The 16,229-nt window shown below is 35.8% G+C and overlaps 1 protein-coding gene across 2 annotated transcripts in view; it reads right to left on the bottom strand.

Moving 5' to 3' along the window:
- Window positions 1-1,371: 1,371 nt before the first annotated feature.
- The window catches only part of MAPK14 (mitogen-activated protein kinase 14), a 36,214-nt gene continuing 21,356 nt past the window's right edge, over window positions 1,372-16,229 (bottom strand). Inside the window, exons 9-12 of one of the 2 annotated variants that reach the window (XM_015821949.1) lie at window positions 13,405-13,484; window positions 8,703-8,781; window positions 5,622-5,795; window positions 1,372-3,459 (exon numbers count right to left, since the gene is read on the bottom strand). In XM_015821949.1, the coding sequence (XP_015677435.1) occupies window positions 3,392-3,459; window positions 5,622-5,795; window positions 8,703-8,781; window positions 13,405-13,484 (401 nt within the window). In that variant the 3' untranslated portion in view covers window positions 1,372-3,391. Of the gene's footprint in view, window positions 3,460-5,621; window positions 5,796-8,702; window positions 8,782-9,961; window positions 10,042-13,404; window positions 13,485-16,229 lie in introns of both variants that reach the window. The other variant, XM_015821950.2, reaches the window with a different exon arrangement.

The raw sequence follows: 16,229 nt of genomic DNA, 5'->3' as shown, positions 1-16,229 counted from the left end.
TATCATAGGTGCATAGTAGCGGTGCTACGTTTGAGTTTTGTGATGAAAAACTGTTGCAAATACCACTTATCTTCATTATGGTACTTTTTATGCTTCATAAAACATTCTGAAATTTGTTATTTAAAATAGTAATTTTACTGATTAAAAAAAAAATCTTAAGTCAGCAATTTTCTGAGATTCAGAAGCTGGAAGGGAATCACACATGGGAAAGATTTTGAACATGCAGGGTAGAACCGTTGCCAGAACTCATTTCCAAACTGTCTGGGCTGAGTTGCGACTGTGATCTTTCAGGACTTGGATATGGTCTTCTAGAGATCCAACTTTGGGTGCCTGGGACATGAGCGCTTCAGCTTGGATCACTTCTGGGCATGGTGGGCCAAAGGATTGGAGCAGCCTTATAATGCAGGGGAGAGACGAGAGAGGCTGCCTCTAAGGTGGGGCCTTATGCTCAGGAGCTATTGGGAAGGCAGCAAATGGGCTCATCATTCCCACTAAGGACAATTTGGAGTTTTGTTCTTTCCCATAAAAAATATTTTGTTTTGTGAGAGTTAAGTTTTCAATCATTGTTGTTTGGTTCATAGACTGGAATTTGACCAGTGAGTATGGTGATGTACTTGGCCAAGTATAAATGTTTTTGAGAGGGGTTAGTCGTTAGGGAGTCATCACACAGCTCCATTTGTCATTTTTATAGGGTTGCATCACTACAGAAGTTTGAAGAACTTTCATCCTAAAAATTTACAATCCTTTGTATGCTTATAGTTTGAATCCATGTTATAATATTGATGCAGCAAATGAAATACTTGGCTTTTAATGATGAGAAGATTTACATTTATTTAGGTTTAAATAAGCATTCCTCAATAAAAGAGAAGCCAGGTTATTTTTGACAAATTTATGCACAATGCCAAGAATTAGAAATAGGAATGCAATACACTTTCTTAAACTAAGTGGGTCTTGGGTGCAAATGTTAATTTCTTCAGGTTTGTATAAAAAGCCCACTTGCTAAATTGATATTATTTAAGTGAATACAGACATCTTTTTTAAAAAAAATTACTTATATTTTGTGCTTATAGGGGGACAGCACCTTTATCACCGTGCACAAAGACCCATGGCATTTTTAAAAAATTCTAATCATTTTTATAATTAGTTTAAACTTCAAACAGACTTAGTTTGGATTTTTATTCAACAGCTGACTCTCAGGGATGAAGCAAAGCAAATGCAGCATTTAAGGCAAATTAAATTATATGTGGCTAGTTAGGAAAATTGTTATGTGTAATATTGGGATCCAACTGTATGCATCCTCAAGAAACTTTATCACAATTAAACAGCAATTTATAAATACCATCAGTCCATTTAGTCTGAAAAATAACTTTATTTTAAAACCAGTTGCGTTGGGTGATATCCTATTTGGCAAAACCAGTTAGAGCAGAATTCCTCTTTAAAGTTTGTATTTTCTGTCCAGAGATTAGACAGTAAAATAGCATCATTCTAACTAGGAGTGCACTCCACAGGGGCCCCTCCATCTAAAATCTCAGCTTTGAGAGTTCCACTCACATATAAACTTACATGTTTTTTTTTTAATTCCCTTTGTAGTATTTATGCATGAAAAGTCACAGCTAGACATAAAATGACAGATAAAAATAATCTTCCTGTATATTTGATAGAATATATCTACATTTCCATCTGAATTCCCAAACCGCAGGTTCAGCAGACAGGTGATTTTGTTTAGTTTACAGAAGGCCTCTGGACAAAAAAACACAACAAAGCATTGTTCTCTGGACCCCAAGCTAAGGTTTCTTTGCAGAGGGGACTGAACTGAAGAGAAAGGAAGGATCTGATGGCTTCATTGTCCACATATCCCTTCCTTTATTTTAAAAAACAGCTTCTCTGTACAAAAGGGATAAATACAGAAAATCCCAAATCCATCAGAAAAACAAAAATATTGCAGAGCTTTCAGACAGGCATACAATTCATGCATGATGCCTGCATTATATAAATTTCAGGAAATATTTTAAAAATAGGTTATTGGATCTTCAATACCTGATGAACACAAAATACTTGAACTGAGGCCTCCCACTCATCCGTGTGTAGGAAAATGTTTCTTGAATTCATGAATACAATGAGGTGAATTTTTCTTTAGGCACATACCAGTTGATAAATGAACTGATTTTTAAAGCCACTGATAGAAAGTTAAAGAAAGATGCATATTCATCAGTTCCTTTCCTGTTAAAAGTGCCCAAAACATTAACCATAAATTGAACAAAGTTAGATGGAGGCTAAACTGTATGGCTCTAACTCTGATAACTGAATACATTAATTTATTGGCTGAGTTGCCTCTTCCAAAATAATATAAGCAAGCCTACATGCTTGTACAACTACAACATGCAAAAACCCACATTTCATCTGAAGATGGTATACAAAACAGTAGCATAGCAGAGGTGAGACATCTCAAAGATGGGCAAAGAAATAAGAAAGAGAAATGACTAAATTGCTTCATGAGGGATGACTGGAATATCTGTGTCTTGATTACAGTAGTCAGGCGAGGATACCTAGGCATTTTGAGGCCTGCACTCCAAAAAGACGCAACCTCCAAATTCCATTGTTGAGACCATTAACTCAGACTTCGTTTTACTCTCAGTCATTTAAGGCAGTGTTTCTCAACCTAAGAAACTTTAAAATGTGTGGACTTCAACTCCCAGAATCCCCCAGCCAGAATGTGGATTGGAGAAATCCAGGAGTTGAAGCCATATTCCTTAAAGCTGCCAAAGTTGAGAAACACTGATTTAAGGCACAAACTTTTTTTAAAAAAAACAACATCAACACCTGTTTCATATTAAAGACAGCCAGACATTCATTAGTCAACTTTTCTGCTGTTATAAAATAGTGGGGAGACTTTGTCGGAATAAGTAACTGAAATAAATCCACTACCCCCGCATCTTGGAAAGCAGGGAGCACAGTTCAAGTAATAGTTCAGTTTCCATTTTCTAAGTCTTTTCTTGGTAGAAGAGCCATTTAATGGCAACAATTTCTACTGAGCATCTGAAATCTCAGCTTCCCTGCATACTATCTGCCTAGACCTAGAGCAATGAAAGCTGATTATCAGCAGTAAAGGCGAAAAAGCAATCAATCAGGTCTGTAGAAACATGTCCCAAACTGTGTACAAAAATACAAGAGAACATGCAATTTTATACAGGTTCTGTATAAATATTCCCCTCTGGATCTTTCTTTTCCTTCCTTTTCATTCAATACATTCACACGTACACACACATACACGCGTGCACACATCCTCCCCCAAGGAGAATCTTCATGGCAAGAGGCACTTGAACAATATGTGGAGAATTCCTATGAAAAGATGTTCCCCTCACAGTGATATGGGACAAAGAGAAACAGATTCTCAGGATTCCATTTCCTCCTGGTCAAGTGGTGGTGGCACAAAGCTAACCACTTCATCATAGGTCAGGCCTGGTGGAGAAAGAAAGATGGGTTAAGGCTTTCAATAGCTTAGAGATAACTGCTTCCCACTCTTCTACCCCAGATGATGAAAATAAATGACTCTAAAGCTATTTCAATCCTGTGAGATAACAATAGCTATTCTTTAGAATTGGATGCTGATGCTTCCAGAATAAAGGCCATCTTCAACACTGCCATATCCCCGCCTTCTTGGCCTCTCCCTAATCTCTGGAGCAGGTCTATTTCTAAAACACATTGGAAAATGGATTAAGAGTCCTTTCTCCTGACAGAAGGTTATTAGATTTTTTTTTTTAATCTTGTAGACTTGTGGAATTACAAGTCAGACTGAAATGTATTTTTTTTTAGAGAAAAATGGCAAACTAGCTAACAGCAAACATAGTTCAATTTTTGTGGAACTAGATGTCTTCCAAGTTCCAATTCGCATATTCAGTGTGGGCATGTGAGTAGGGAAATATACATATCAATCTGGATATACAGTATACTGCAGCCACATCCCAATTACCTTTGTGCAAACTGTCTTAAACCTTTCTGAATTACAAGTACTATATTTGGTCCAAAGGAGAATTAGAAATGAACAGCTTAACTTCCCTATCTTCTCAATAGTCAACTCCCACTGAAAACACTCATAAGGAGAAATATGTGGCTCTGACCCAAATTTGTATACAGATTGTCCTTGACTCACAACCACAACTGAGCCCAAAATTTCTATTGCCAAGCAAGACAGTTATTGTGAGTTTTGCCCCATTTTACGATCTTTCTTGTGATAATTGTTAAGTGAATCGCTGCAGCTGTTAAGTTAGTAACTGCCATAAATACATGCCAGTTGCCAAGTATTTTGTGAATTTTGATCACAATGACCATGGAGATACTGCAGCAGTCCTAAGTGTGAAAAACAATCACAAGTCATTTTTCTCAATGCTGTTTGTAACTTCGAATGCCCACTAAACAAATGGCTGTAAGTCGAAGACTACCTGTATATGTATTGGGCAATTATAAAATTGTAACTTTGTTTTACAAAATTGTAAAAATTATTATAAACTGTAAAAATCTCCACTCAGCAAGTATAAGCAACTATGCAGTTACTTTTCAGTAAGTCCTATTGAAAAAATGGCTCGTTCCAGATAAATTTACATAGATTATTGGTTTGTGTGTGTGCGTGTGTGTGTGTGTGTGTGCGCGTGTCTGTGTTTTATTTAATTTAGCTTATTCTGGAAAGCTGGGTAGACATTGGAGAAAAGCTTCTTGAGATACCTTTTCTTTCTATTCTGTTTGCTAAAGAAAACTGGCTGACAGAGAGGCCTTTAAATTGGATTACAATCACAAAGAAGTAGAAGCATACTTGCTCTGTATTACATCCCATTGATTCAATGGTCTTACTTCCAGACAGTGTGCTCAGGATCCCACAAGTATGCAGTAAATATCTACAACCGAGGCCCCCACTCTATCCATTTAAGAGTTTCCATTCATGGAAAGTTTGGATTTTCCTGGGTCCTCAGTTTGCATGGAGCCTCTATAATTAGTGAAGCCCTCCAGAACAGTCATTCAGACTCTACAATGGAAGTTCCTAACTGATATCGTAGTAGCAGCTCTTCCCTCTCTCCTGCCTCACTTTTAGCTTCCTGCCCATTTGCTTCAACAGTTTGTTTCTCTCATCATATTCTCAGCCAGAGGAGAAAGACAAAGCTAGTACGCTTGTTCCCATCTGCCTTGAACTTTCAGCAGTGTCTTCTGTCTCTGTTTCAGCTATTTGTCTTCTTTATTTACAACCTCCCCCAAAATTTGCCTTCATCTGCCTCTTCCTGTTACTGAATTCTTAATAAATGCAAAAAATTTTTTAAAAATCCTTTTATGTAGAATGCAAAAATTATAGTGAAGAAAAGGTTTTTGTAAAGCGTTCCTTCACCCAGCATCATCAGGACTGTTTTAATATTAATGGTAAGTCATATAGGCCTTGACTTATTTTATGCAACGATACTAACTTTTCTCAGTTTCTCTACTCAGAAGGTATATTTCTGCACAATCTTTCTATTTTGCCAAACTGGATTTCATTACTTCCCTGACATCTTTATCTTTTCACACGAACTAAAACAATAATGTTGGTGAATAGCATTAGCAATACTGAGTTCCCCAAATCAGTCTACCAGAAAACTTACTTTTCCACTCCTCAATATCAAGTTCTCTGCTTTCAAAGGACTGATCATAAGGATCTGCCACTGGCTCATCATCCGGGTCGTGATACTGAGAAAAATAGCCATGAGCCAAAGCTTCAGCAGCAGTGATCCGTTTATCTGTGTCCAGCACCAGCATCTTCTCCAGCAAGTCTACAGCTTCAGAAGCCAAGGGAAGAAAACGAAAAGAGGGATTAATGTACAATTCTTCGTAAAGCTCCAACTCAACTTAAAGAAAATCAGTATTTCCCAATGCCAATATTTGTCATTCAGTTTGTATGCAAGAATATGAGTTTAATATCTATAAGACAACATTTTAACAAAAATAAATGTACTTCTAAGAAGAGTGTTGAAGACTTGAATTCAGCAGGAACCCTTGGTTGCGTTTCTGAGCATAAAGGTGAATGGTAAAAATGTTGAGGCTGTGTGTGTGTGTGTGTGTGTGTGTGTGGTGTACATGGCCAGGGAAGTCTGCAATGCTTTTTACAACAGAGTAGATCTGGCAGTCTAAGATTGCTAGTTTGTTAGTTTATGGATGCACGCTATCCACAGTGCACCAAGGGGGCGACCTAGCTTTGCACCAACTGGCAAGCAGAGTTCGGGCTATGTCCAGTCATCGGACTTTCTTCTGCTGACTTTGCCTCGCATCCAGAAAATATTGAGTAATTAAGCAGCAGAGCACCCCATTTAAAAGGAAAAATGTTCATAATATTTATTTAAAAGATCTGCATGGCCATCTATCTTAGAGCACATCTCTGGGCTTACTTAACTTGAATGCAAAGTATGCGCTTAACCTAACTATCAATGAAAACTGACATTCATTATATATGAAATAAAACAGAAGAAATGAAGATAGAAAAAAAAACCACTTATCTAAATTATTTATTTAAGAGGAGGAAGTGTGCGGAGTTCTCTTTTGCCTCTTAAACAAAAATATTCATTTAATTAACAAAAGGCCAGGCGAGAATCATAGAGGCACAGCTGTTCCCCATATTTATCACTCACCTGGTAGATAAAGCAGCTCATAGATACAAAGAGATGAAGCAACCTCCAACAAAACATAAACATAGATACACAGACAGACAAAAAAATGATTCTGGGTGATATAAAAAATTAAAAACAAAACGACACCAGACAATAGAAAAGGAGATGGTGTGTCCTAGTGGAATAAACATAAAACCCACTCCTGGAGGGGGTCCATATCCCATCCTAGCTCAAAGCCTAGGAAAAGACCCAGGGCTTCAACGTTTGCATCAAGTAGACCACAGTAGAGCTGGGGCCATTTAAATTCCTGGGAGGATGCTGTTTCAGAGCCCAGGTGCAGCAAAATAGAAAGCATGCTTCCTGGTTCATATTGTTTAACGGATAAGACCTGGAATATGCTGACTCTGTCTGATCTAACAGGATGTGCAGACACAAAGGAAGACAGGTGGTTCCTCAAACAACTAGAGACCCTACGCTGTACAGGGTTTTGTAGGATAACTAGGACCTTGAATTAGAACCTAATGGTAACCCAATGCAGCTTGCAAAGCAGAGGTGTTACATGGGCATCCCATAGCATGTCTTTAATTGTTCATAATTCTGAACCAACCTAACCTTCTGAATTGTCTTCAAAGGCAACCTCATATAGAGTGCACCGTGGTGGTCCAAACATGAGGTAATCATGGCTTAATGGCTATTTAAAAGCCTTCCAGTTTCAGGAGCATGTGCAATTGCTGCATAATATAAATCTGTACAAATTTCTTCCTGGTAACAGCTTCTTTGATCAGGAGCTATAGGAAGAATTCAAGACGACCTTCAAATTGCACCTAAGTTTCATCTGGGAAACTCCAGCCTCATTTAGAAATACATATGAAAAGTCCCCAGAACCAGGCAATCTTTACATAGCTAGCCACTTGGTTTTGCTAGGGCTGAACGTCAGCCTGTTCCTTCATAGACAGAGCCCCAACTCCAGGGCCTGGGATCAAATGTTGACAGCATCAATGAGGTAGCCATGAAGTTCATGAACTATTGGGCTGCTCCAGACTGTACACTGGATGTAGGCCGGATGAAATTTCCAAGGACTTTAAGTCTTTAAGACTCCACTGTTAACTGGTAACAAAGTCAAGCAGCTTATGTAGGGATCTCACTGAATAGCAGGTAAGCTGGTACAGCAGCAACAAATCAACTGTTCCCTAGAGCCTAACTTCAGGCACAGGAACTGTGGTTATCTGGTTATCTGTGGTTCAAAACCTTGAAAAGCCATTAGAACTTTGCAGATGAAAACTGCCCCCCCCCTCCCCAAGCCATGCCAAACTAAAAAATTAGGAGGACTTATTTCAGCCAGACGGATGCTGCCCTCTGTGCCCGGGTCTTGATTATGTACGTCAGCCATAATAAAATTACCAACTTGGCATTTGTTTGTAAGAAAAATAAATATATTTAAGAAAGTATAGGTTGGGCTTAGGACTTTCAGTTAATATACTGGTCTCGTTCTCGTTTCATCCAAATTATTTAATGCTACAATTGAAACCGTCACTATCTATGGACCCTCTCTATCCATAGAGCATCCCAATACTCCTGACTTCTCATTTGAATGGAGAGTTATGTTTTAATGAATAAACATTTTGTTGCACTTGCTGGAAAAACCTCCCCTTGAGGCAGGTTTTATGGCAAGGTGCAGAATCTATTTTTAAATTATTAAAATAGGTCAATGACACTAGAAAGTAAATTCAAAAATAAATGGAACAAAATGCACTAGTGTAACTTGTGAATTTCAGAATTCTATTCAGAAAGGAATTTTATACAGAAATTTTCTGGTATCATCATCTGAAAGACAAGCATTCAGTAAATTACATTAAAGTTCTGGGTATCAGTAAAAAATGAGAAAAGGAATGAAGTGGGAGAGATTTAGTGTTATGAATAAACCTGAATGACTGTATAAAAATGAAACCAAAGTCATCTTCACTATGTATGTGAAAAAACTGCTTCAAAGCCTTTATCTGCCATGCCAAAATGGTGTTCACAAACTTGGTGTACATGCATTTTATATTCCTCTGCTCTGGTGAAACTATTGTTAAGTCTTACCTAGAGGATTCGCACCAATAAATACGTTTTCAAAATTCATCTTCGGCATGTAAGACAAGGACTGTATGTAATTTCTTGCCTGGAAGAAAATAAAACATATTATTAAACTATGCTTCTTAATTACTGCAAGTTTCTTTGTAGACCTGGTTTTTTTTTTACGTTGATTTCATCTCATTTTAGTTCTTTTAATTACTATCTACCTTTATCTTCTCATTTATATAATCAGCATGATAATGATGCTATAAATAAGGGATCCCCAACCCCTGGGCCACTACCAGGCCATGGCCTATTTGCAACTGGGCCGCATGAACTATGCATGCACACACATGCAGCTGGCCCGCTGCTTGTGTGGCCCAGTTCCCCTCTCCCCCCCCAGCTGGACCGCCAAGCCACAAAGGATGAGGACCGCTGATATAAATAAAGGCTAGAATTTGGGTCTTATGCACTGCATAAGCAATACTTGTGATATGTTAGAAAATAGTAATGGCACATGAATGATCTTAGATGGCTGAACATTGATCCATTGCAGCATATTACAGCAGAGTAACATCTGCACGGGACAGGGGTACCAATTAAATGGGAGGTATACAATTGTACTAAGAAGAATAGAAAAAAAATGTGTGACTTACATCAATTTAGATTTGCTTCTGGTTACGTCTTCACTGAACTAAGTAACTTGCCTATACGTAAAGCTTCTTGTGAAGACAGTTTGAAAACCTCAGTTGGTATAAAGTACTGTACAGCTTTTGAAAGTTTTTGGGAAATACGTGTTCACAGCACCTTTCTCTAATATTTTACAATTTGTACAGATTTGTTATTGCTTTTCAAGTACTAAAACTTTAGTGGATTGGGACAAGATTTTACTTGAAGCATTAGCTGTACTAGTATGAGCTTCCTTAAAAGTGCCTTAATAATCATCACATAGTGGGTATCAGAAACATCTTTCCCATTATCCACACCTAATGAATTGTTTCCTTTAAAAATATAGACAGTTCCCTATGTATTATCCTTTAAATACATTGTAAAGATAATTTTGTTTTAACTGTACCTACTACTGGAACACGAAATGCTGGAATTACATGGAGAGAAGTGGAGGAACCAGATCCTCAGATAAGTAAGTACTTTTAGATTGGGAGTAGATTACTATAAATGGCTTTATGATGCTTTAATTTTGGATGCCCTTGAAAAGTTAAAAAATATCAGTGAATAAAATAAGCTCTAAACTGCAGACCAATGTGCACATCCTCCTAAGATCTCACCTCATGGCTGGGCATCCTGTTAATGAGATATGCAGGGGGTGTCCCCGTCAGACGCATGATTTGCTGAAGCTGGTTAATATCTTAAAAACGCCTTGTCAAGGGCTTTGTTACGATTTCAACAACAGTGTCAATGCTCAAATTAGCTTTCACTCTTTTGCTACATAATATAATGCCTTGAGGGTACAGCATCTAAGAAACTTTCCTATAGATATAAACTTTCAAAGCAAACATGCAATATTAGAAAGCACAAAAATACTAGTTTGTCAGTGAATAAAAGAAATCTGATTTAGTATCAACTAAAGCAAGTGTGCACAAGTGACTAGCAAAAAAAGTACACATTAGTCTATTTAATTCCATATACCACATTTCATTCTAAATCACAACTTGCCTGTATAGGGAACAAAGAAAAGAGCTTTTAACCAATGCATGATATTGTAAATACCGAACTAAACTAAGGGATACCAGATTTTTCAATTTCAGAAAGGTACTACAATTTATCGTCCTTTTGAAAATCTAGTATTACTTTCTCTGGGAAAATATACTATTATCATATTTTTGTTTAAAGATCATCATTCTAAGGAGAAACTTCCTGACAGTGAGAACAATTAACCAGTGGAACAACCTGCCTCCAGAAGCGGTGAATGCTCCAACACTGGAAGTTTTTAGGAAGAGACTGGACAGTCATTTGTCTGAAATGGTATAGGGTTTCCTGCCTGAGCAGGGAGTTGGACTCGATGACCTCCAAGGTCCCTTCCAACTATTATTGTTGTTGTTATTGTTATTGTTATTATTGTTGTTGTTGTTATTATTTTAGACAGCCAATAAATATTTTGCCTTTAGGCAGAAGCTCCATTCCTTAACTTTTATGGCAGATATATATCTTTATCTGCAAGAAGTCAGATTAGCATGTTTTCTTTTTCTTTTTTATTACTCACTCATTGCTGAATTTTTGTTATCAAACTGCAAGTCACATGGGAAGAGACAGGCAACTTGTTTTCTCCCAGATAAGACAAGTATAGACAAGAGGCTGGTATATGATGCAATTAATTAGAAAGGGAATTGAAGAAAACATTGGAAAGTATAGGGATTCTATCTTCTCCTTTGGACAACTAGTATAGTATAATTCTGGGGGGGAAATCAACCAAAGAATAAGGCCTTAGCCTTGATATTGCCAAGTCCCACACTAACAAATAATGCAAATTAAGGCAACTAGTAATTAACAATCAAGATCTCATATTGTTAGCCATATAAAAAGTGAGTATGAAGAGGAAAAATTATCCTTTGTCTTAACCAGGCATAGGAAAATACCATGATATTCTTTTAAGATGTTACGAATACTGACAACAACAGCAAGACTCAACTATTCTCAAGGATCAGCTGAGCTACAGAAAAAATTGGCTTCCCTATCTCTGAAACACAGATTCCAGGTTAGCGGGCCAGAATTTTTAATTGTTCGGAGAACATGTTGCTCTTCAGTACTATCATTTATTTATTCCCAGAAAATCAATCCCTTATACATTTAATAAATCTTATACTTTGTATATGTTAATGTTACCTTTATCAGATCCATGTCACACTAGTTATTGAAACCAATGACTAGGCCAGGGGTCTTCAAACTTGGCCCTTTTATGACTTGTGGACTTCAACTCCCAGAATTCCTCAGCCAGACACGCTGGCTGAGGAATTCTGGGAGTTGGAAGTCCACAAGTCATAAAAGAGCCAAGTTTGAAGACCTCTGGACTAGGCTAACCAAAATTTTTATCTCAAGTATTTGTTTGAAAGATGTTTCAGATAATAGGCTGCTGTTTATCAGTGTGCTACGCTCTTTAACAACATTTTGCACTATTCAGCATGCTGTTTCCTGAGACCTTGAGTTGGCAACTAGCAGAGCAAAACTCAGCATGCATAAAGGAGTTGATATGACACTTGCAAAAATCAATGAAGCTGTAGGGGGAAAAAACCCTGTTACCTGAAAAGTAGACCCTGATTTCCAAGCTGTCAAGCACAAAGACAAGTATTTTTGATTACATAACATACAGGGAAAATTAGTTTTCATGCTTTTACCAAACTGAAGCACATGCTTTTCAGATTACACAACATACAGGGAAAATTAGTTTTCATCCTTTTACCAAACTGAAGCACAGCTATTTTCCCTTTTCTCAATAAGGAGGTTCTTCTAAATCTCTCCAGGATTAGAATTTTGACTGCAGTTTTCTTGAAACAAAGTTACTGAACCTGTCTTACTTTCACCTGCTTAAATAGTAAATGTATTTACTTATTTATATTTCAGATTTGTTAAACACTCATCTCCCTTGAAGTTCTTGAGCATTATTCTTTTTACCGTCTACAGTATTTCCTTCATGTTCATTCAGATTTTTTTTAAAAAATCAGTTATTTTATACATCAACATCACATATACATTCCTCTTTTATTAAATCTTCCTCATGAATTAAGCATTTTTCAACTTTTATGAGCCTAATTTCAGGAAAACGCTTTGGGTCAAATGATACATGCATTTTTTTCTAAAAATGTACTCATTCCTACCACTGATGTACTCATTCCTACCATTTCATTGATTAAATTATATTAAAAATCTACACATATATTAAAAATCTACACATATAGAAAGTACATACTGCATATGTACTTTAATTCTGCTTACAAAAAAGACTAGAATAATTAGACAGCAATTTTATGACTCCATGCTTTTTACTCTAAATGGATTGTGCAATCTGAAGCACTGTTAGATGAGGTAACGTTCAGATTTTTCAGCAAAGGTCATGCCAGCAAGGAATTATTTTGCAAATGCATGAAGAACACTCCCAGGTTTGGTGTGTGAAAGTTGGTCTGAAACAAGTAATAACTGCAATTCGAGTACTTCATTTCATGGATTGTTAAAGTCGGTGACAATACAAATACAAGTTACAAAGACCAACCTCTAAGAAATGCACAATCCATTTAATAGAGAGGGTACACTGTGTTATCAAGTCCAATGGCTTATTGGTACAAATTTTGGTTGATGGTACAAAAACTAGATTCTTCCTAGCTAGAGAGCTAGATTTTCCTGAACAAATGTAGGGCATGCATGGAAATAGGAGAAGGAAAAGGATTTCCGTTTCAGAGTTTGCATGTGCAGTATTGCATGTAGTTTCTCAATAACATGCGTGAAAATGGCTATACAGTACTAATAACATATAATAAAGTATATTTAATGTTTAGTTAAGCCTAATATAGCCTGCAGAGAAACAAAAAATGAATAATATGAGGAACTAGTTAACTGAAAAACAACATAGAGGAAGAACAGTGAGACATCAAGATGCCTATAGAAATAAAGAAAGAAGGAAAAAAGCCAAACAAAAAAAATACAATTTTCATGACAGCAAAGAAAAGAAAAGAAAAGAAATCCACATAAGGGAGTCATTACAATCAAATTTTAAACTCACAGACTCTGAAGAGATTTTCTTCAAAAGCTCAGGGCCTGGGGTTCCAACGAGTCTCAAAATGAGCTTCAACTGATCAATATCTAACAATGGACCATAAAGGAAAATTCTGGGACAAATAAAATGAAAAAGCAGCAGCCCAATAAAATAAAAGGGGAAAAGTTCAACCAAATAATTATAAGCAAAATTAGCATATCTCCTATGTATAAATACATATCCCAAATATAGCTACCCTGCCTCCTGAAAATTCTATAGTCAAATATATCTAAGTAATAAGGAGCACTGGAATTAATTAACATATGGAGGCGGTCGCTCATCAAAGCAATGCAATTTCATGAAATCGTTCTCACGAATGTGTGACTTTTCTTCTATAAGCTGTTATTTTCCTGTTCATGAAAGTAATACATAGTTTTGAATACAATAGCCGTAATGTAGAATACAGACCTAGCTGACATAATTAGGTTTTTGTCTAAAGGATTAAAAAAATGACAAGAGTATAGCTGAAGTTCAAAGATCAAGCCATCACTGAGTTCTATAAAGCAGTTTTATTAGCCATCAAAGTATTTCCAAGTTATTTTAGTTTCCCCCCCACCTCAAACCATTTCCTAATGCAATTAACTTTTGCAATACAATATCTAATCTATATACTGAAGACTGAAATAATTTTAAGTTAAATGTACATAGCTCAAAGTCATTAGCAAGATGAAGATTCAGTGTCAGATATAAAAACTGAGGTGTTACTCATTGTAATTATTATTTACTTCTAAAGCCTATGTTAAGTAGCATTTTTGAGACTATTTAATATAGAACTTTTTTTTTGCTCACAGCCCACTAATTCAATGATCTCTCTCAGTTGACAGTTTATCCCAAACCAGTGGATTATTTGTATTACAAATATATTATCCAAAACCAGTAAGATAAATGTCAAGACAATAGATATTTGAAACAGGGAGAATTTCAGCTTCTTGAAATTATCTTATCTTCTTGAACTTTATCTTATAAAAGTTGTGATTTACATCACTAAATAAAATTATTCTTATTAAATTTATATAAATTTAATAAATAAATAAATAAATTTGGCCATAGAGATACAAAGCTTTAATTCGTATCAGTAAAATGCTGTATGTGTAATATCAAACAAACAAAACCAAGTGATCTAAATATCTTGCTTCCTCTAGGATAAATGCTAAATGGTTTACATTATTTGAGAAATAATTTGAAAAATGAAGTTAGATATTACATGTTCTTGAAACTATTTTATTTATCATATTCAAATTATTTTTCTCCATTACCTATGTACAATACAGTATTTTCTAAGAGAATTGAAGGTATGTAAGTCAGTAACTGATGGACATTTTGTATGAGCAGTGAAAGATAATACTGAAATAGTATTACTTGTAACTGATCAAAAGAATCATTTGTGATCAGCTACAGAAGAAAATTCTTATGCAGAATTATAACTTTGACATGATAAGACGACTTAATTACATTCTGGAAATGATGCCACAATTGCTGATAGGCTCACCTTTGCAGTCAGATTAAAAGAGAAGATAAGAGTAATCTACAGCTGCAGTGAGGATAACTTGGGTTCTGAAGTATGGAAGAAGTTGACCACTTAGAAGAAGGCAATGACAAAACATTTCTGTATTGTTGACATAAAAACTACATGGATATAAATGAAACATTTAGACAGACCAGGGTGCCAATTAATTGGTGTGCTACTCCACTAATCCATTTCTTAGAAGGCATCTCTCTAAATTACTGGCAAAGAATGTCAAACTTTCATAAGGACATAGTCAGATCAATGGTGGAAGAAAGGTCAATCACAGTTGGTACCAGAACTGAAAGAGAAGTTTTTTTTATTTTGCTAGGGTGCATAGTATTGAAGCTTGAAATATGAAGCAGGAACCAGGCAAAAATTAGGCTGTCAAAATGAACATGAAGTGCAAGTGAAATGTTACTTCATTTTTATATGGAAGAATACAGTTATGCATGGAGAAAAACATAAATGAATAATCAGATTTCAGAAAAGGCAGAGAGATGAATGAACAAATAGGTATCGTAAGATGGTCAACAAAAACAGTAGACAGATATTTACCTTTCTCTATTGATAACAGTAAAACTCTTTATTATGCAAAATGTGGAATATAACATAGTTAACCAATGTGGAATATAATATAGCTAACCAATGTTTCAAAATACCTGATTATTCTTCTTTGGAGCAGCTACAATGAACAAGAAGATATTGTTAAAAATCAAGTTAGAAGAAACAGATTTGTTTGGGTAGCAAATGGAGAGAGACAAAGTGTGCATTTGATCCCTATATGTTTAATTTTTACAATTAATCTTTTATAATAATGGAAGACATGATAGAATCAAATCTGAATTTTAAAACATGGACAATTTGAGATACACAAATAGTATCATTTTATTACTCAAAATAAAGAATGCTCAGAAGAGCAACAAAAGTTACATCAATTAACATACTTAGCAAACTAACAAATGATGGTAAAGAAATAAGGGGACAGATATCTTTATTTTCTTAGGCTCAAGAATAGATGAACAATAGCATGCTGAAGAAGGAAAGAGAAGATTAATCCTGGAGAGGGAGGCAATGAGAATCTTAGACAAGATGATGATTGATAAAGGAAAACTTAGAGAAAGGTTTTCATTTAATTACTGTATAGTTAATGACCAGCAAGGTAAAACAACAATAGCCAAAGAAAACAGAGTAAGTGAATCAGTCTTATATGACTCAAAGAGTGTGACTTAATGGAACATAAAATATAAAATATAACTTTACAAATCTTCATAATGTCCCTACTTCA

Source organism: Protobothrops mucrosquamatus, unplaced genomic scaffold, assembly GCF_001527695.2.
Source record: "Protobothrops mucrosquamatus isolate PMUCROS unplaced genomic scaffold, P.Mucros_1.0 scaffold1432, whole genome shotgun sequence".
NCBI lineage: Eukaryota > Metazoa > Chordata > Lepidosauria > Squamata > Viperidae > Protobothrops > Protobothrops mucrosquamatus.
Note: the sequence above shows the minus strand (reverse complement) of the source record. Positions and strands in the feature narration are given on the sequence as shown.